At 39.6% G+C, this 22,475-nt stretch overlaps 1 protein-coding gene across 1 annotated transcript in view; it reads right to left on the bottom strand.

Moving 5' to 3' along the window:
- STMN3 (stathmin 3) overlaps positions 1 to 17,651 on the bottom strand; it is a 32,073-nt gene extending 14,422 nt beyond the window's left edge. Inside the window, exon 1 of the mRNA XM_069072618.1 lies at positions 17,428 to 17,651. Within this exon, the coding sequence (XP_068928719.1) occupies positions 17,428 to 17,446 (19 nt within the window). The 5' untranslated portion in view covers positions 17,447 to 17,651. The remainder of the gene's footprint in view (positions 1 to 17,427) is intronic.
- Positions 17,652 to 22,475: the final 4,824 nt, after the last annotated feature.

The following is a 22,475-nucleotide window of genomic DNA, read 5'->3' on the forward strand; positions in this document are numbered from 1 at the left end:
TGGTAAGTACATCTATTGACTGGAGATTTCTCTTTTATCCTCAGCATCTAGGAAAATGCCTTGAACACAGAAGGCACTCAATAAATGCTGAATTGAATTGAATATAGGATTGCTCTTTAAAGGACTCTTTGAAAATATTTTTTATTGAAATATTTTGTTTTTATATTGCCTAAGAACTGTGTATCTTCTTCCTTCCAGAGGAACCATCCCTTGTAAGAAAAAAATTTTTTAAGAAAAATGAGAAAAACTTCAGCAAAACTGATCAATATTTCCCAAAAAATTCTGGTGTTATATTCAGTGTCCCATACCCATCAACCCCAACTTCTGCATCAAAGAGAAAGGAGGTAGTCCTTTATCTCTTTTTTAGAGCCAAGTTCTTTATAATTTTGTAATACTTATTTTTATTGTTTTAGGATTATTTCATGTACATTTGCAAGACTCTTAATCAGTTTTTTTACCTCTAGTCCTAGCTCACCTCAACTCCCAATCCCCCCTATACACTGTTGTCATGTTGTTTCCTAAGACACATCTCTGATTACTTCTCCACCTTGATGTCCTGCTGACACCTCACCCTCAACATATTCAAAAGTGAATTATCTTCCTTCCAGACATAGATCTCTGTTTGTTGGTGGCATAGCTATACTTCCAGTCACACAAGTTGGAAACTCTAGGTTATCTTTAGCCTTTTCCTCTCCCTCAGCCCATATATGCAATCATTTGCTTAACCCTATTTGTTCTGCCTATACAATATCTCTCACAATGCCATTATCCTAATTTAGGCCCTCATCATCTCTCAACTGGAATATTGTAACAGCCCCTTTAATTAGGCTCCCTTTCCTAGTCTCTCCTCTTCCATCCATCCTTCAAATATCTGGCATATTAATTGTCTTAAGTCATGTGTCAGACCATGTCACTCCTCTGCTCAAACACTTTCAATGTCTCTCTTTTGTCTATTGAATAAAATACAAATTCCTTATCCTGACATTTAAGGCTCTCACATAAGACTAATTCCAATATAACCTTTTTCCTTTCTTCCCCTGCTTTGGACCATTCATTGTTCCCTGATCACATCCTAAGCTCTCCTTCCTCCATGGATTTGTGTAGGTCAGCATACATGCCTGAAATGTTTATCCTCCACATCTCCTCTAAGGCTTAGTTGAGGAGCCAACTCCTCTATAAAGCCTTTCCTTATGGCCAACCCAACCTAAAAGTTTTCTCTCTCTCTTTAAATTTCATTACAACATTTTGACTGAATGTCTTCTTTGACCTTACCACATTTTGTTTTGAGAAGAGAGAGGGAGAGAGAGAGAGAGAGAGAGAGAGAAAAGGGAGAAAGTGAGAGTGTATGTGTATATATACATAGTGTGTGTATACATATGTTGTATACATATATTCTTGTTTGTATGTAGTTGCTTGCATGTTGCCTTCCCCTCCCAATTAGATTGTGAGCTCCTTGAGGGCAGGGATTGCTTTTTATTCCCCACTTTTGTATCCCCAGAACTTATTGTAGTGCCCAGCACATAGTAGGTACTTAATAAGTGCTTATTGATTTGACTTGGCTCGACATTCTCACTGTAAATGAGACCATTATGAAAGAAAGATGCAGCCACATGAAAGATTTGTTTATAACTTCTCCTATGAGAGGTAATAGTTCTTGTGAGATGTAAATAAAAGAGCTGGTAGAATTGTTTTTTATCATTCATCCAAAGGCAAAAAGAAACATAATTTTAGGGCTCAATCATATCTCATATTTCAGTGCTCATGATAAGTATTTGCAAAAAGACCACCATTAACCAATCAGCAAATACAGTCAGGCACTATGCTATGTGCTGAGATGTGAAAAAAAAAAGTGAAACAGTTCTTGCCCTCAGGAAGCTTATGTTCTCTCAGGAGAGATAATGTGTGCACACATATCTATGTACATGTACATAGCCAGAATGAAGCCAAGAACACATGATGAGTATAATTGGTGACTGGTCTATGATCACACCCTATAAGAATATGTAACTGCTGTGATTCCCATGTAGCCTCTGGAGAACGTATAGACATTCTGTAACCAGTTCTGAATTTCTAACCACATGGGAAATGGGAGCCTCTTTGATTGACCCCGAAGAGTGGGTCTTAAAGGCCCAGACCAGCAATAGTCAAGACAAGGGCTATTCCAGCAGAAATTGTGAACTTAGTGGGCCCAAGATTATGCAGAAACTGCATTAAGTCTGAACCCACTCTCCTAGAGACTGAGATGGTATCAGAGAAAGTGTATCACTGAAGTGCTGCCCAGAAATGTTTGTGCTTCTGTTCTTGCTAAATTTTTTAAGTAAATCTTTTTGTAAAAGAAAATGATGCTAATTGGTTAAAGGCACTAAGGTATTGGTCATTGGAGGTTAAAATGAGAGAGAAGAACATGGAGGAATGAGGGCTCAAGATGATGGCATGTGAGAAAAGACTCCAGCTCCTCAGAGGTATCTATCCCTGGAACCCCAAGGAGGCAAGGTAGCGGACTTTGTTCTGAGAGAGTGAAACCAGAAAGTATCGATACATGATCTCCACTTAGAGCATTTCCTGTTATGGGAATTCCCCCGGCTGAAAGAAATCCATTCAACAGGGGAAAGCTAAGATCAACTATGACCTTGCAAATATGCTCCCAATTCCAGGTGTATAGCTAAAGCAAAGACCAGTACCAATTGCAAAATATTTCCATATGCTACATAGTCCATGTGGGAATTGCAGAGGCAAACACTCTGCAGATATTCATAAGGAGGAGGACCATTGGCCAAACCACTGTACTTGTAGTGCACTCTTGGCTTCATGCTAACTTAGGGTGAGAGAGGGCCAAATCCCCATTACTTATTTACAAAATATACCACAAAAAATACAAAGTAATTTTTGAAAGGAAAGGACTAGGAGCTAGAGGGTTCAGAAAAGGGTTCACTTCTACTTCATGTAGAGAGAGGTGAAATTTCAGCTGAGTTTTAAAAGGAAACAAAGACACAAAGACACAAATGTAAGACACAAAGGGGAAGAAAAGATGCGTTTCAGATGCAAAGGCAGGACAGATGGAATATCATGTGTAAGGAACAGCAAGAAGATTAGTCTGGTTGGGTTGTAAAGTGCAGGAAAGAGAGTAATGTATAATGAGGCTCAGAAAGTAGATTGTTACATCCCAGTCCTAAAGAAGGGTAGTGCCAAGGAATGTTCAGTTACTGAACGATTGCATTCATTTTACACTCCAGCAATGTTATGCTAGGCTTTAGCAATATGTGAACTGAGAATTACCAGAAGAACAGGCTGGTTTTCAAAGAAGCAGAGGAACTAGAGACCAAATTGCCAACATTTGCTGTATCATGGAGAAAGAAAGTAAGGGAATTCCAGAAAAGCATTGACTTCTGCTTCATTGACTACACTAAAGCCTCTGAATATGTGGATCACAAAAAAATACAAGTCCTCAAAGAGATGGAAGTACCAGATTGTCTTATTTGTCTCCTGAGGAACCTGTATGTGGGCCAAGAAGCAACAATTAGAACCAAACATGGAACAACTGATTGGAAAAAGAGCATGACAAGGCTATATATTGTTATTTATTTACCATATGCAGATATCATGTGACATGCCAAGCTAGATGAATCAAAAGCTAGAATTAAATTTCTGGGAGAAATATCAGTTATCTCAGATATTCAGATTCTGCCATTCTGATGGCAGAAAGCAAAGAATTAAGAACCTCTAGATGAGGGCTTGAAAGAGGAGAGTACAAAAACTGGCTTAAAGCTTAACATCAAAAAAACTAAGATGTTGGCAACTGGTCCCATTACTTACTAGAAAATAAAAGGAGGAGACAGCTAGGTGGTGCAGTGAATAGAGCACCAATCCTGGAGTCAAGAGGACCTGAGTTCAAATCCAGCCTCAGATACAACACTTACTAGCCATGTGACCTTGAGCAAGTCACTTAACCCCAATTGCCCTGCCCTCCCCCCTCAAAAAAAAAAGCAAAAGAAAAGGAGAAAACATGGAAGCAGTGTCATATTTTATATTCTTGGGCTTGAAGATCACTGCAAATAATGACTGTATCCATGAAATCAAAAGATGCTTGCTCCTTGGAAGGAAAGCTGTGGCAAATCTGGACAGCTTAGTAAAAGCCAGAGACATCACTTTGCCCACGAAGGTCCATATGGTCAAAGCTCTTCCATTAGCAATGTATGACTGTGAGAATTGAACTATGGGGAAAGCTAAGCACTTCGGAGTTAATGCTTTCACCATGGAGAAGGAGATGACTTTTGAGATTCCCTTGGATAGCAAGAAGATCAAATCAGTCAATACTTAAAGAAATTAATCCAGACTCTTCACTGGAAGGTCAAATACTGAAGCTGAAGCTTAAATACTCTGGCCACATAATGAGAAAATAGGACTCATTGCAAAAGACCCTGACGTTGGGAAAGATTGAAGGTAAAAGGAAAAGAGGATGGTAGAGGATGAGATGAATAGTGTCATGGGAAAAGTAAACATGAATTTGGATAGACTTCAGGAGATAGGGAAGATAAAATGGTCCAGTGTGCTATGGTCCATGGGGTCATGAAAGTAAGACATGAATGAATAACAACAACCAAAACAGCCAGGTTATAAAGTGCTTTAAAAGCCAAACAAAGAAGGCCATAGGAAGCCATCAAGTTTATTGACTAGGCTAGTGATGTGGTTAGACCTGTAGTTTAGGAAAACCTTTTAAGCAGCTATGTGGAAGAACAATTAGAATAGGTTGAGGCTTAAGGCTGGGAAACCAATTAGAAGGTAATTATAATAGTCGAAGGGTCAATAAAGTCTTGAACTAGGATGGTGACTGTGAGTAAAAAAAAAAAATCAGATGGATGGGAGAGACATTGTAGAGGTAGGAATGACAAAATTTGGCAACTAATTGGAAATGTAGGATGTGAAGCCAAAATATTGAGATTATGTTGAGATTGCAAACCTGGACAATTGATAAAATGGTGGCACCTTCAACTGAAATAGGTAATTTAGGAAGAAGGATGGGCTTGGGGGTAAGAATAAGTTTTGTTTTGATCTTGTTGAATTTTATTTATCTCAGAACATTCAGGTTGATATGTCCAATAGGCAATTTAAAGATGTGTGATTGTGGCTCAGGAGAAAGATGAGATCTGGATATATAAGATCTAAGAACCATCTGCCTAGAGATGACAAAACCCATGGGAACTGATGATGTCACCAAGTAAGAGTGATAGAGCACAGGCCAGAACAGAACCTTGGAGTATGCCCACAATTAGAGATGTGGATGATGAACTATCAAAGGAGACTGAGGAGGAATTTCAGTCAAAACAAGTTAGAGGAGACCCAAATGAAAGCAGTTTCAGGAAAACCTAGAGAGGAATAAATATACATAAGAAATTGATCAATAATGTCAGATGCTGCTGAGATGTCAAAAAGGATGAGTACTGAGAAGCGTATCAGATATGTTAAGAGATTAATAATAATTTTGAAGAAAGTAGTTTCATTTGAGCAGTGAGGATGAATACTAGAGTGAAGAGGTTGAGAATAGAGTGAGAAAGTCAGAAGTAGAGGCAATGAGTATGGACAGCTTTTTCTAGAAGTTTGGCTGTGAAATCAGAGAAATCTAAGATGATAGTTTGAGGAAATGACAGGGTCTGGCAAGATTTTTTTTTAAAGCATGGGGGATATTTGAGTGTGTTTATAGACAATAGGGATAGAGCATTTAATTAGAGATTGAAGATGGAGGGAGAGGAAATGATTATGGGTGCAATATGCTGGAAAAAATAGGAGGGTATGAGATCAGGGGTATATGTAGAGGAAGGCTTGGTTTTGGCAAGGTCAAGAACTACCTTATCACAGCCTGCAGTGAATTGAGGGGAGTGATATCAAGGGGGTTTTGAGGTGTAAAAAAAGGAGAAAAGGAAGTTTATGGTAAACTCACTATTTTCTTACTTAAGTGTGAAGCAAGATCCTTAGTTGAGAGTTTTAGGCAGGGGATAGATAATGAGGTAGGTTTGAAGAGAGTAGAGAATGTTTGGAATAGACTGTGTAGGGAGTAGGATATGAAACCAATTAGGAAGAAGTAAAAATGGCAGCTTACTTGCATGGGATGAGGCAGAAAATAATTTATACAAAGAACTCCGTATCTACAGAATTCCTAATTAAATCATTGTGTACCTTAGTAGTTATGTGGATGCAAAGGTGACAAGAGGAGAACTAGGGTGAAAATAAGTTGGGAAATAGGTTCAAGAGTAAGAAACAAGAGAGGCCAAGAACTTGTATATTTTAGAGAAGTCCTACAGCTATGTATCAAGAGTAATCTTTTCAAGAAGAAAACTGGGAGACACTGGACATGGCAAGCACCAAATAACATTGCAAAAAAAAAATGAAATTGATTATATTTTGACAGAAAACAACTGGTTGCCAATGTGGGAGCCATTTCTGAATCAGCTTTCAATGTCAGACATCCTCCATGTTAGAGCAAAACAAAATCAATACTAAATTAGAATAAAAATGAGAATATATGGCATAAAACTGAGGCAACTCTATCCTGACCTGTTGGAATAAGCTGTTAAAACTCACAAATGAGAAATAGATAAAAGAACAAGACACCAAATTAGACTATCACTGTTTCCTAAAGATGTCTGGCAGAGGGGTGGCTAGGTGGCCCTGGAGTCAGGAGGACCTGGAATTGGGAGGACCCAAGTTCTCCAACATTATAAACAAATGAGAGGAACAAGGAATAATTTAGCCATCCATCAGATCTATGAATAGGGGAAGAGTTCATGACCAAATAAGAGACAGAATCACAGAAAGTAAAGTGGACAATTTTTATTTCATAAAATTTTAAAAGTTTTTGTACTAACCAAACCAATGCAGCTAAAATTCAAAAAGAAGTAAATGGGGGTGTGGGGTGGAATTTGCAGCATTTCTCTGAAAAAGCTTTCATTTATAACATAAGAGCCATTTATAATAAGAGCCATTTCCCAATTGCTAAATGATTAAAGGATATGCATAGATAGTTATCAGAGAAAGAAATCTAAGCTATTAATAGTCATATTAAAAATACTCTAAATTACTAATTAGAGTAATTAAAGAAAATTTAAATTAAAGTAAATTTAAAAAGTAAAAGTAAATTAAAGCTACTCTGAGGTTTCACCTTCCATCCCTTAGATTATCAAAGTTTACAAAAAAAGGAGAATGACAAATGTTGGGAAAATGGGTACATTCATGTACTATTGGTGGAACAGTGAACTGATATGGCCATTCTGGAAAGCAAAATGAAACTGTTGAAAACACTATTGAACTGTGTGCTTACCCTCTGACTTAGTACAATTGCTACAAGGTCAAGACTCAAAAAAATAAAAGAAAAGGGACCTATATGTACAAACATACTTATAGCAGCTCTCTTTACAGCTCTCTAACAATGAATCAGATATTTAGGGGATATTCATCAATTGGGAAATGACAAGCAAGTTATGGTATGTGAATATGATAGAATACTACTGTGCTATAAGAAATCATGAAAGAGATGGTTTTAGATAAACCTGGAAAGAGTTGTATAAACTTATGCAAAGTGAAGTGAGCAGAACCAGAAAAATATACAGTAACAATATTGTAAAAATAATTAGTTTTGAAGAATAGGGGGTTTGTTTTTCTTGCTTTCTCAGTGAAGAGGAGGGTGGCTACCTTTCTTTCATTGACTGAAAAAAATTTTTTTTCAAAGACACTTTGACAGTTGAGTATAAGATTAGAGTGAGGGAGAGTTGGAGAAGTGAGACCCAATTAGAAGGTCACTGAAATAGTCCAGGTGAGAGGTGAAGAAGGCTATTAGTGTAATAGTTGTTTAAGTAGAGAGAAGGGGACATATATAAGAGATGTTGGAAAGATTTGATAACAAACTGCATATGTGGGTGGAGTAAAAGTGAAGAGTCAAGGATATGACTAGGAGAATGAATGGTGGCGCCCTCAACAATAATATGGAAGCTGGGAAGAGGAAAGGGTTTGGGGGGGAAAGGTGAGTCTTGTTTTGGACATGTTGACTTTAAGAAGTCTGTGCAACATCCTTTCATCTGCATAGAGATGTCATTGAACCCATGAAAGCTAATGAGGTTCCAAGTACAATATTATAGAGAGGGAAGAGAAAATAGTCCAGGATAGAGCTTTACTTAAAGATCAGCAAAGGAGGCTGAGAAAAAAAAAAACAGACATGAAGAAGAACCAGGAAAGAGCAGAGTCAACAAAAGCCTAGAGAGGAGAGAGTACCAGGTGGAGAGAGCAATTTACAGTGTCAGAGATTGCAGAGAGGTCAAGAAGACTGTATATAAACCTATGCCACTTTGAGGACATTGAGATATCTCTTTTCCAGATAACTAAAAGGGGGGAGGTACCAAATACTTTTAAAGTAGCATGGACCTCATCATTACTGAAAACAGAGTTCTGGAAAAAAATATTGATTATTGCCACTCAGTTCAATTCAACAAACATTTGGCACCTGCTGTATGCAAAGTACTATGCTAAATACTAAGACCAGGATACAGAAAAATGTATAAAATATTCTTTTCCCTCCAAGAGCTTACATTCCACTGTGCAACATGTACACAAATAAATGTAGTATAAGGAAAATTGAGTAGGAGGAGAGAACTGACAAGAATCATATTACTACTTTACCATGTCTATAAAAATCTTTTTCTCTCTTTTTTTTTGGCTTTTTGGAGGGAGGAAGGTAGGGCAATTGGGGTTAAGTGACTTGCCCAAGGTCACACAGCTAGTTTTGTGTTAAGTTTCTGAAGCCAGATTTGAATTCAGGTCCTCCTGACTCCAGGGCTGGTGCTCTATTCACTGTGCCACCTAGCCGCCCCTTCTATAAAAATCTTTATGAAACTAATCTATATTGTCTCCAAAGGATTAAATATCAGAGCCAACCAAAGGTGAATGCAGAGTAAAGTAGGGTCTGAGTAACTTATAGTGTATTACCACTGAAGGCTTGCTCAGGAGAAATGATTAAAGGATATTATCAGGGATCAGACTGAAAAATAGGTGGGCTAGTCATGCCATAAAAACAAGGGATAACCAGTGGAGACTTTGAGTGTTACACTGATATCCACACAATGTTAGAAGATTCAGACAAAGACCCCTCAAGATGTTTGGTGGACTCCCTGTGACCGATTTCCATAAGACATCATTGACACGAATCATGTGGAATGGGTTGAATCTGTACCATTACAGGAAATATCCACAACAGTTAATACTCTAGTTATCTACATTATCAGTTTTTTAAAAATTAGGATATAGTAAAAAACACTACAACTAAATGAAGATAAATTTAAAAACTTCTCTCATACTGTTTCTCTTTTGTTTTTTTGCTTCTTGGAGGAGGGAAGGTAGGGCAATTGGGGTTAAGAAACTTGCCCAAGGTCACGTGGTTAGTTTTGTGTTAAGTGTCTGAGGCCAGCTTTGAACTCAGGTCCTTCTGACTCCAGGGCCAGTGCTCTATTCACTGTGCCACCGAATCACCCCCCATACTAAGTTTCTAATACCTGTAGCTGAGTGATGCTTAAATAAGATAAATGTGTATAAAGTATTTTGTAAACTTTCAAGTGCTATACAGATATCATTATTATTATTATTATTATTATTATAGGACTATGGATATAGAAAATTATGCTAGATCTGTACTGACCCTACTACTGTAAGGTCGCCAAGTTAGGCAAGAATGGACTGTCACCACCAGCTGGTTCCGATTCTCTTTTTCCTGGCTCCTCATTATCTTCTGCTCCTCTTAGTGTCTTTACAGCTATACCCAAGAAATAGATTCTCCCCAACTTTATATTTTTAAATCTTGACTGGACCTAGGATTTCACAGCATACAATCTCTGCCCTCAAGGAGCTTAGGTTCAAAGGGGAGAGACAACAGGTACATACTTAAGTAGATACAAAATAAATACAAGGTAATTTAGTGGGGAGGGCATGAACAGTTAGGAGAAGGGGAATGAGAAAGGCTGGAAAGACTTCATGTTGACGGTGGTACTTGAGATGAGTTTTGAAGCAAAAGGAAATACAGTGCAATGTGAGGAACAGAAAAAGGTCAGTTTGACTGGACTACAGAGTTTATGAAGGGGAAAAATGTACGAGGCCAGAAGGTGAGGTTGGGACCAATTTGCAAAGGCTAAATAGTAAATGCTAAATATATAAATGCTTAAACACTAAACAAGGGAAGTTTATATTTGATCCTAAAAGTAAAAGGAACCATTAGAGTTTATTGACTAAGTAAGTAACATGGTTAGATCTCTGCTTTAGGAAAATGGCTTAGGTGTTTATATGGAGGATGAATTATAAAGGGGAGACACAGGAAGCAAGGAAACTAATTAAATGGTTATTGCACTTGCAAAATGATATGATAAGGGTATGAAGCAAGGTGTTAAACTAAGAGGAAGCCTATACAGAGGCTGAAGCTAGGATGTCAAGTTTGGGGAACAAGTAGGCCAGTTTGGCTGTAACATAAAGTATGTGAAGAGTAATGTGAAATTCAGAAAGCTATATTGGAGGCACAGTTTAAAGGGCTTTAAATGCCAAGGGAAGGAGTTTGCATCTTATTGTAGAGAATGTAGGAAGATACCAAAGGTAAGTCCTAAGCATTGAAGTTAACATGGTCAGACCTGGAGTTTAGAAAAATTATTTCTGCACCTAAGTGTAAGATGAATTAGAGAGAGCAAAGACTGGAAAGCAGTAAGGTCAATTAGAAGGTTGTTGCAATTATCCAAGTGCAAGGTGATGGAGGCCTAAACTAAGATGACTGCCAAGTAAGTGGAGAGAAGGGAAAGAAAAGGAGAAATGCTATGAATGTAAAATCATAGAAATATGGGATCATAGATCCTGTATCAACAGACTTGGCAACTGATTGGAAATGGGAAGAAGATTGGGAAGAGGGAAGAGTCAGTGGCTACAGAGGGAAAAGTCAAGGTTAAAATTTCCAGTGCAGAGAAGTCGGGAAAAACTTTTCCTCTCTTGTCTCAAATAGACTTAGTTCAGGACCCACTGAGGTGGCACACCTGGTTAAAATAGTTTGGGCAATGGCTACTTGCCCTTTCCAACAGTGGAATAAAACTGTGGTGGCTTGCCTGAGTATTCCTTTGACATGATAACAACAAATATTTCTTAAGTCCCTACGCTAAAATGCTTCATAATGCCAGCAGAGCCAATTTGTGACTATATGTTCTATCAAACACGTAACTTGCTATGCTTCTGGGTCTCCTGCCTTTAGTATCCTTGTAAAAGTTCCTTTGAGTTTAGCCAATATAGGTGGAATGCAGTCTGGTATATTGGAAAGAATGTTAGCTTCCATTTCAGAAGACCTGACTTTGGATTCAGGCTTTGCCATTCATTAGCTGTATGATCTTAGTCAAAACACTTTATGCTCTGTTGGACCTCAGTTTCCTGAATTGTACCATGAGGGGTTTAGACTACATACTCCATGAGGTCCCTTCCAAAGCACAGTGTTTTGCAGATAGTAAATGCTTAATAAATACTTTATTCATTCATTCATTCCTACTCTGAAATCCAATGATTGTCAATTCAATAGATAGGAGGAGCCAGGTAGAAAGGCAGCTTGGCATAGCAGATAGGAAGCTGGCCTCTAAGAGCCAGAAAGACACGGGTTCAAGTCGTCCCTCCTTTATATCCTGGTTTTGTAATTCCTGGTGTTGTAATCCTTCACCTCCCAGTTACTCCAGAAATTCTACAGGACTATAAATTGCACTGGTGGAGAAAGCTCCTTACCAATAAATGTGATGTTATCTACAGAGAGCAGCTACAGGGGAAATTTAATTAGAAGGTAGTGTTTGTGAAGGAGAAGGTTGTTTGTGAAAGGTAGGTTGGGGCCAGATTGTGAAGGGCTTTAAAAACCAAATAGAGGGGAGAGGGAAGGGAAAAAAAAGGAAAAAAAAAAGAATTTCCATAATAGCTTTATTATATATTTAAAAGGGATAATAACTTGTACATAGTAGATTTGCAGTTTCGTGTGTGATCATCTTTATTATTATTATACTATGTTATGGAAATACTTGTTTTATTCCATAAATTAAAAATAAATTTAAAAAAAAGCCAAATCAAGGAGGTCACATCTTATTCTATAGGCAAAGAGTACCAGTGAAGTTTTCTGACTAATTTGGACAGATTAGTGCTTTAAGGATGTCAATTTGGCAGCTGTGTACAGGATCCCTGGAAGAGAAGGGAGCCTGGAGGTAGGAAGCCCAATTAGAAGGCTATTTTAGTAGTCTAGTCAAGTAGTAATAAGAGCCTAAACTAGGGTAGTAGTTGTATAAGGGGAAAGCAGGAGATAGATGCAAGATAAATTGTGAAGGTCAACCAACTGAAGATGACAGGGAAGGTGAGGAAAGAATGTAGGATGATTCTAAGATTGTGAACCTGAGTGACGAGAACAACGATGCCCTCAACAGTAGAGATTTTAGAGAAAGGAGAGGACATGGGAGAAAAAAAACCCAACACTGTTAAATATAAGATGAAGAAAGGGTAAAATAGACTTGGAAGGATTCCTAGTAATAGAATGTTTTTATTAATACTTAAAAAAAATGTTTTTAAATACTATCCCTCCCCAGAGAAAGAACTGATAGATTCTGAATACAGATAGAAACATACTTTTTAAAACATTCTTTATTTTTCTTCTTTTTTTGGGGGGGAGGGTCTATGTTTTCTTTTAAAACATGACTAATATGGAAATATGTTTGCATGACTACATATCTATAGCCTATATCAAATTGCTTTCCTTCTCAATGGGGTGGCAGGGGTGGGGGGGGGGAAGAGGGAAGGAGAGAATTTGGAACTCAGAATTGTTTAAAATGTTAAAAAGTGTTTCTACGTGCAATTGGGGAAAATAAAAAAACCTATTTTTTTCAAATAAAAAGAAAAGAATCTCAAAAATAAGTAATTTTTTAAAAATAACAGCTTAACTTTTACCAAAGAAAATAGCATACTATACTATAGCATAGAGATTAAAACAGGCAATATGAAGAGCAGAATAAAAGGAAACTGACCCAAAAGTGAGGAGGGCCTTTCAGAAATAAATCAACCAGTTAGATTAGTTCAGTTCTAGAGGTCACAAGGTACCATGTTAGTATAGTAGATTAGCAGCAACTCCAAGCTGAACTTGGAATCAGAAGACCTGAGTGTGAGAATAGGCTCTATCACTTTAGAGCTATTGTGACCTTGGGCAATGATAACAACAATAATAATAATAATAGCAATAACATATGCATATTGATCTTTAGGTTTGCAGCCTCTGCCACTTAATAGCTGTAAGCAAGTCACTTCCCCTCATCCTATGATTCTCTTGAATTGCATCCAGGGCTACTAACTATAATTTTAGAGAATCTATAAAGTATAGGAAACAGGCTTAAAACAATCAGATACAAACTAATATATGTGGTGTAGAGTATAAAGTACTGAGCTTAGAATTAAGAGATCTGTTTCTAGTCCCAACTCTGTCCCTCACAGGCTGTGGGTAAATTATTTCACTTTACTGGATCTCAGTTTCTCATCAGTAAAAAAAAGGGGGGGGGGAACATTCAACTACTAGATCATCTCTAAGTCATGGTTGTTGGCAGAGACTGGTCATTTCCAGCTCTAAATTTTATGATTCTATAAGATAATATTGCTTAATTATCCACAGAATTGTCAGTGAATTTTATCTTCTAGGACAGAGTGAAGGACAAGAGCAGATTAGGAAATAACAATAGTTTACATTTGTGTAGCATTACAAAATGCTTGACTCAAATCAGTCCTGTAAGGCAGGTAGGCAGATATCATTATTTCCGTTTTACAAACCAGAAAAATGAGACTCAGAAAGTTGACTTGACTTGCCTAGGATCACACAGGTATAAGTGCTAAAGCAAAGAGGTCTTCTGATTCCAAGTTTGGGACTCTAGCCACTTTAATATGTGGCTTCTCTCAAGCATTCAATTCAATTCAATTCAACAGATAGGCATTAAGGGCCTACTGTGTTCGAGGCACTAAGGGAGATCAAAAGATTAACTCGAATACTTGTTCTTCTTGTTGGAGCATAAGCACAGGAGAGGAATACTCTGTGAGTATTAAAGTGCAGTGTATAAACTTTAGTGAGGTTTTTTTAAAAAATGTTTTTTATGTTAAATAACATTTTTGAAAGGGGGTATTTGTACAAGACAATAAAACTCTTAATGAAGTGCAAACTAGCTGAAGGGTTGTACTCTAAAAGTTTTGCTTCAGTATGAGCCCAAGAGAATATTATGTTGTTTAGCAAAGACTGGGCCTCATTCCTGTATTACTTAATATTTAGGACCCTCAGTGATGGAATAAAAACCCAGTCCCTAGGTTTTAAGATGCTTTCCACATCAAAACATAAGGAATTAAATTAGGAAAAAAGAGTGATGCCCTGGATAAAGAAAGGCAACCATTAGACCTTTAAAGTAGAAGAACATAGAAGAAAAATCTCCAGGGGGCAAAAGAGTGAAACATTTTATGGAGATGAATCAGCAATGCTGGGTTGCTAACAAAATGAAAAATCTACCGGGAATATAGAAAATCAGAACCACAATGTAATACTCTTGTCATAGCCGGCATCATTCAGCCATTTCAAAAAATGGTAGTGTTCTGGCCCCCACAGTTCAAAGAGGTATATTAAATTTGGAAAGGGTTCAGGAGAAAACAGTAATCTAAAAGGTAAAAGCCAAAGCCTGTTTCTGTGCCTTTCATAATTTCATTTTCCATAAAGATGAGAATGCTAAATGGAGCTTAATTATTTTCAAATTTACAAAGGATTATTATGTAGAGGAGAATGACCAGTTGTTCTTCATCTCTGGAAACAGGATCAGAAGAAATGAATTGGAAAGACAGTAACATTCTGGATAGAGATAATTTCCTGACAGTCCCAATTACCAAACATTGATGACCAAGAGAATAGATGACCCAAGAAGCTGTGTAATTTCCTTCTCTGGAGTCTTGAGGGCAATAGAAAATAGATTTTCATCTGTTTAAAATGGCTTAGGTATGTTCTTGTCAGGAAGTGCAGAGATAGAATAGATATGATGTCCTCTCAAGGTCTTTTCTAAGATTCTGTTTAACCCAGATTTGTAGTCAGAAGATTTGAGTTCAAATCTTGCCTTTGCTATTTAATACTTGTGTGACCTTGGGTCACTTAACCTCTCTGGACCTCAGTTTCCTCATCTATAAAATAATGGGGATGCACTAGTTGGCCTCTGAGGTCCCTTCTAGCTCTACATATGATGATACTAGGATCAGTTTCCCCATAAATTTAAAATATTCCGAGAAATGGAAGGGAAAAATCCTAATGAAGAGATAGCAAATAATGGCAAGTGCCATAAAGTCCTACTAGATGCACAGTATCATTCACTTACGGACCACAAATTGGAGAGGTCTGGGGCTTTGTTGTTTGTTTTTTCTTAACTGAACTAATAAAAGCAGAGCCAGATCTGCAACAGAATAAAGGACACACTCCTCTCCATCTAAGACCAAGTAAGACTCCCCCTCCCACCCTCTTCTACTAGAATATAAAGCCTTGGAGGATCAGGGACTAATTTTTTTTCATCTTTTTTTTATTAGCTTCCTTTCCTGTACTCCCAGTCTATTCTTCTGCACATAGTAGGTGTTCAATGAATTTGTTGAATTGAATCGAATTGATTTCCACAGGGTAACCCAGAGACAAGCCACTGCAAATGAAAAATCTTTCCAACAAAAGCTAGCAGAGAACAGAAGATACATGGGAAAAAATTAGGCCAGGCGCAGAAAATGCAGCTGTTGCTGCTACTGCAGGGAGTGTTCCCCAGTCCCCCACCCCCTCCGGAGATGTTCTTTGGGGGTGGGGCTGTGAAGGAGTCTCCGAAACCACCTCCACTATGGCTCCTCAACAGTCCTCACTTTACCTCTGTCACAATCCCCTTCACCTAAGGAGAATCTTAAGGAGGAGGGACAAGAAAAAGGAGGGGCAAAGGAGTAAGAAAGAGAAAAGCAAAGAGAGGTCACTAATTTGAGCAGTTAAGGAGTTAGAACCATCAGCAGTGAGGTCCTAAAACTAGGATCCCAGTCCGAGGATGCTCCTTATCTTTGTTATTAGCTGATTAATCAGTGTATCTATAGCTTTAAGTTAATCTAATAGAATCCATTAGTATCATGTATCTCTTAATATATCTATGACCTCCCTTCCTTTGCTCATGACTTGTATCAGGGATATCGATCCATGCATCTGGAGGCTGCCTCCTTTTCACTGTATCTACGCAGATCACTGGTCTCTCCCCATCAGCATTTAAAGCCTGGGCCCGTGTGCCAAGTCTCTGTGGAACATGAGGCTGAGCAACATTAACCCCGTAAAAGAGAAATTCGAGGATTCTGCTGAGCTTCCAGCTACCCAGGCCAGTGCAGTGGAAGCTCAACCCTCTCCCATCTACCACTCAGCCCCAGGAGCTCCCTCAAGTGGTGCAGGGCATCTGGGGGGAAGGAGGTTGTGAGAGAAGGGAGGAGATTACTGGTAGATAAGGACACCCCATAAAGAGGACGCCTTGTAGTATCAAATCCATGAAAAAGGGTGTTCCTATGGGGTTCTGGGGAAAGGAGATGAACCGCGCCCTGCCCTTCCTTACCGCAAGGGAGGCGGGGGAGTGGAGTACGCGACTAGACACTGCAAATGCGGGCCGCTCCCCATTCCTTTTCTCCCTCACCGCTTCCTCATCCTCCTTTTATATTTTCTCCTCTTTTCACCTTTCCCCAACCTATTCCGATTTCTCATCCTGCTAGTTCAAGGTATCCAGATCCTGCGGTTCTGACCAAGCTTTCTCGGGACTTTCTACCTTCAAATAATCAATCCTCAGTAAGCAGGCTGTTCCTCTTGACCCCAGGCTGTTCTGCTCCTTGCTTCTCTAGTCCCTTTTGCTCCACAAGGCAGGTCTTCATACTGGCACCTAAGGGGGACTCCTCTGCTTGGTTGACCTGGCAGCGGACCCTGACTCTCGATTAGGGAGGGGAAGCAACTGAGAATTGAGCAAACAAAAATAGCATCTATTTCTTTATGGTTTTACAAAGTGCTTTCCACAAAACACTCCTGTTGGGTAGATAATGCAAGGGTAATTATCCCATTTTACAGATGACGAAACTAAGGCACCGAGAGGTTAAGTATTTTGCCCAAGGTCACACAATACGTATAGGTTCCAGAATTGAAATTCCGTTCCAATCTGGTTCCAAGACCAGCATTCTTTCTAGTATAAAAAACAAAATCTCTGAAAACATACAGCCAGGACGAAGACAATAGCAGCTACGGTTTCCTATCTCCCCACCCACCCAACCCCGCCCAGCTGCCCCTTGAAAAGCTATGGCTCCCTCTGCAAAGACTAGAAGCAGTCGAATTCTGAGGGATGTACAGGCGCCTACCAGATACGGTGCTAGCCATGGTGCTGGGTGTTCAGGCTCTGCAAGGCTATGGGGCTGAAGGAAAAGCTGCGGAGGCCCAAGACGCAGGTGGCTGCAGAGATGGGAAGCTGCTTGCAGTAGGCTCGACTGCTGCAATGCTGTGGAAAAGAGCAAAGAGAGAGCCAGCGACTCAGCTCTAGGGGGCTGCAGCCATCCAGAGGGAGGAGAGAGAAAAGGGAGGGAGGAGAAACGGGGAGGAGGAGGGAGGGAGGGAGGGAGGAAGAAAGGAGGGGCGGAGAAGTGGAAAAGGAAGAGTTGAAGGAAAAGAGGGGTCATCTATTTAGAACATCAATGGGCAGATCAAAGCAAGTTGCTTTGAGGTTGGAGTCATTCCTTTTAGAAACTGTCTTCCTTTGCTCCTGATGCCATGGAAGCTGCCTGTAGTAGGAAGGAAAGAAGGGCAGTCTCAGACAGTCATAATAGACAGCTTTTCTTCTTGGAAAACGCCCTTATTTCTATGTCCCTCCCTCTGTTGTAGATGGACCAGCCTGAAAAGTTCAGCCTTTCTTCCTCCTCCATTGATGAGAGGAAAAAATAGGTGACATGGGTGTTGAGGGTTTTTTTTTTTATTTGGCTTTTTGCGGGGAACCCAGGTGTTGTTGGGTTTTTTTAAAATAATTACTTACTGTTTTGCAGATTCTCTGAAAATGTAGTTCATATAAGCCTTATAGTCAAAGATTTAGAGTTGGGTGGGATATGAGGCCATTTAGTTCGACCCTCTCATTTTTCAGATGAGGAAACTGAAACCCAAAGAGATTAAATGACTTACACAGAAATAGAATTTGAACCCATGTCCACAGACTCCAAATCCTGTGCTTTTTCTACTGCACCAAAAAGGAGAGCAAGATTAAACACTGAGGGACTCGAGCTAGTGCTGGGCTGTAACTCCAGCATCAGGAGATAAGAATGTATGAACTGGGAAATGGGGTCAAAGGGATTCATTAAATTCTTCTGAACTTTTCCCCAAAGCAAAATAACCCAAAATTCTATGGTTATTTGAATGTTTTTTTTAAATATCAAGAAATTGTAAATCTATGATTCTCTATCTCCTGTCCCCCATCTGGAATAGGACACTATTCAGTCAGTCAATAAAGATTTATTTAGTGCCTACTGTGTTCCAGGCACTGTGCTAAATGCTAGGTATACAAAGAAAAGTAAAAGACAATCTCTTCTCTCAAAGAGCTTATCATCTAATGGTGGAGACAACATGCAAATAGCTATGTATAAATGAGCTATATACAGGATAAACTGGAAATAATCGATTGAGGGAAGGTGCTAAAATGAAGGGAGATGGGGTTTTAACTGGGACTCCATGAAAGGCAAGGAAATCACAAGACAGGCTGAAGAGTGAGAGCATTCCAGGCATGAGGGATAGCCAATGAAAATACTCGGAGTTGGAAGATGGAGTATCTTGTTGAGGAACAGCAAAGAGGCCAGTGACACCAGATTGCAGAGTTCAGAGTTCATGGGGCAGGGGAGGGTGTGTGATAGTAATGGAATATAAAGATTCCCCTGTATTGGCCTGGTTTTCAAATTGATTGTGTTAAAACCCAGAGTTTGTTAATCCCACCTGTGGGATGGACTTGTTGACTTGAAAAGAGAGACAAGTACTGGGAGAAGCTGGTGACTTAGATTTGGAGAGACACTAGAGAGAGGCAGAAGAACTTTTTGGAAGCAGCACCCTCGTGGAGGCAGAGAGAGACTGAGAGAATTGCTGGGGGCCACTTTGAATTGCCCTGGACTTTTGAGACCTGCCCCCCTGAGCTGCCAAGGACTGAGGAGACATGGCTGTTTTGCTGGTACTCTGTCTGTCTGTTTTGATGTTGTTTTGCCAGATTTGTCCACTGGTGAAAGACAGTCCTGTTGTTGAAGAAGTCCTGGAACCTGGCTGTTGGCTAAGAGCTCCTGAGACTGTCCTGCAGACAGAGTGAATACTGTCCACTGGTGAAGGACAGTGCTGTTGTTGCAGGGGTCTGGGAACCTTTCTGTTGGTTCAGAAGCCCTGAAGAAGGATTTTCTTGTTGTATGTTTACAGAAATCCTGGGAGAGGGTTTTGCTAATGTTTTCAGGGGTTCTAGGACTGTTCTACAGACAGAGGATGAATTAATGAAGAGACTGGCAATGTATCTTGTGGCCTTGCTAAGCCTTGTCTCCCCAGAACTAAGATTGCTGAGAACTTGCCTGTGTCAAGATGAAGAAAAGACCTCCATTTGGGTATTAAGTGCTGTGCTTAAACTTGATGTAACTCTGGGGTAGATTCAACTGTGAGCCAGGGGTGGGGAACTTTTGACCTTTTTGTGTTCTGTGATTGAACAAATGAATGTACTTTACTTAGATTGGAAACTAATCTCCATTTGAGAAGAGGGGCTTTGTGGTGGACTAAATGAAGGTACAGCCTAGGGGTGGAGTAGTATTTAGAACAGGGACTTTGTAATTGATTGAATGATTGGAAGGTCCTGGGGTGGGGTAGTACTTGGAGATTATTTAATCACCCTTAGTAAATGCTGTATTTTGAATGATGTCATGTTTTGACCTTCTCTGTTCTTGGTTTGTCACTGAATAAAATGGAGAGCACCTATGCTGGTATTCTGAACCTTGGGAAGTTGCCTTTCCTTGGCATTACAGTACAGGGTGGTATACAGAGTAAGAATATTAGAAAGATATGGGGGGAGGCAGGTTATGAAAGACTGTATGTCAAACAGAGAATTTTATATTTGATCCTTGAGGCGATAGGGGAGTCACCACTGGACTGAATGGAGATGAATGGAGATTGGTTGGGGGGGTGGAAGTAACATGGTCAGACCTGTACTTTAGGAAGATCACTTGACAAAGTAACTGGAGGATGGACTACGATGGAGAGGGACTTGTGAGGGCCTCTACCGGAGTAGTACCATTGTCATAGGAGAGAAGGCATATATGAAAGATGTTACAAAGGTAAAATTGGCAAAAATCTTGGCAACAGATTGGATATGGGGGAGTGAGTCCCCATATTTACAGGAGATAGTACTCAGCATACTGTGTCTTATAGTTTATTGGACATACCTCACAGGCAGAACCTTGAGCCACAAGAGCTAGACAGTCTCATTCCCAAATTCTTAGTACCATGTCAGCAGGATCTCACTGCCTGTATCCAGAAGGAAATAAAGGTGGCCAATTCTGGATACCAGCATCTAAATGTTGTCCCTTCTATCTTTATATAGCTCTTTGTGACAACATGTTCCTAGAGCTTCCTGATGAAAGGAAATGACATTAGATACAGAAGCTCTCTTATTATCCTGGGTCCTAAGGTAAATAATAATTTGAAAGAGCAAGGAGGGATGGACTGGGTCCAGGACACACACACACACACACACAGTGTGTTAATTCCTTGAGGCAGGAACAGTTTTCATTATTGTCTATATCCCCAACATCTAGCATGATGCCTGGCACACAGAAGGCACTTTATAAAATGTTCGTTCATTTGAATTGACCTTACCTTACCATTCTCCAACCGCCTGGCCTCCTAGTCCATTAATCTCCTCAACACCCATGACTTTCATATCTGCTCTATCTCATCTACCCATAAAGATGGTCATGCTTGAAACTTCACCATTATCCAAAACTGTTCTACCTCTATGACTTTAAATTCTAAAACTTACCATTTCTGATCAAAATCTTCTGTCCTCCCACCTCTCCTACTACCACATTCCTTCTAAGCCTGCTCTCTGTCAAAACCTCTAGTCTCTTGTTCATTCCCTGTCTTCTTTGTCTATCAGCCCCTTTCCCATATGGTTTCATGTTCATATCCTCACAATCTTGACCCTACGGTTAACCAGTTCAACTATTCACTGTCCTTTGCCCTTGTATCCTTGTCCACTTCACTTTTGCCATTTACAGCCCTCAACTCTGGATCACACCAGCACCTTCTCCACTCCTTCTTCACCTACTTCACTCCTACATATGATGTCATTTTGGTCCTCTTCAAGAATGAAGGGCAACAACCAACTATTCCTACCCCCCAAGCTGCTGAATAAGAAGTCAAAAACTGTGGTGAGTCGGGACTACAAATTCATGTTACATAATTCAATTGGGCTTCCACAAATATTTTTTTAGTCAATTCTTATTCACTATGCCATTCCCTACTCTGGCTATTTGAAAATTTCTTGGGGCAGCTAGGTGCACAGTAAATAGAGGACTGGCCCTGGAGTCAGGAGGACCTGAGTTCAAATCTGGCCTCAGACACTTAACACTTACTAGCTGTGTGACCTTGGACAAGTCATTTAACCCCAATTGCCCCACCTTCCCCCCTATAAAAAGACCCAAAAAAAGCATGAAAATTTCTTTCTCTTTAGGCTCCTAAAGACCCTCTCATAGCTAGTTTTTCTCATCAAATGATCTTGGTTCCATTATTGAGAAAATGATACTTCCTGTCATGAGCTATCTTAACTTCCCTACTGCACCCATCACAACCCCTCTTTCCTCCTCACACATCCTCTCTTTGCTTCAATCTCTGAGGAAGAGGTAACCTTCCTCTTTGCCAAGGTCAACTCTTCCATTTGTACCTTAAATCACATCCTTTTCTACCCCCACCCTGAAAGAGTCACCTCATTGCTCATCAATCTATCATCAAGCATTTTTCAGCATTTACTACATGTCGAACATTGTGCTAGGCACTGGGGATACAAAAACAAAAATGAAAGGAATTTTTGTTTGAGGGAAACAATGTGTGTGTGGGTTTGTGTGTGTGTATGTGTACAAACACACACACATACACGTAGAGGTAAATGCAATCTACATATCCAATAAATATAAAGTAATTAGAAGAGCACAATATGGAGAATGGGTCGTGGAAGGCTTTCTGTAGGCAGTGGCATTTGAGCTGAGCTTTGAAGGGAGCTGGAATTCTATGACGTGGAGGTGAGAAATAAGTACATTCTGGGAATGGAGGACAGATGGCAATGCTGGGGGGTCTGGAGGGCATCGTGGAAGGACAGATGGTAAAGCCCAGTGGGTGGGAGGGTGTAGTTGCA

The sequence above is a fragment of the Petaurus breviceps genome, unplaced genomic scaffold (genome assembly GCF_028583685.1).
Source record: "Petaurus breviceps papuanus isolate PSGF00001 unplaced genomic scaffold, PetGlider_PUasm1.0 90847, whole genome shotgun sequence".
Lineage (NCBI taxonomy): Eukaryota > Metazoa > Chordata > Mammalia > Diprotodontia > Petauridae > Petaurus > Petaurus breviceps.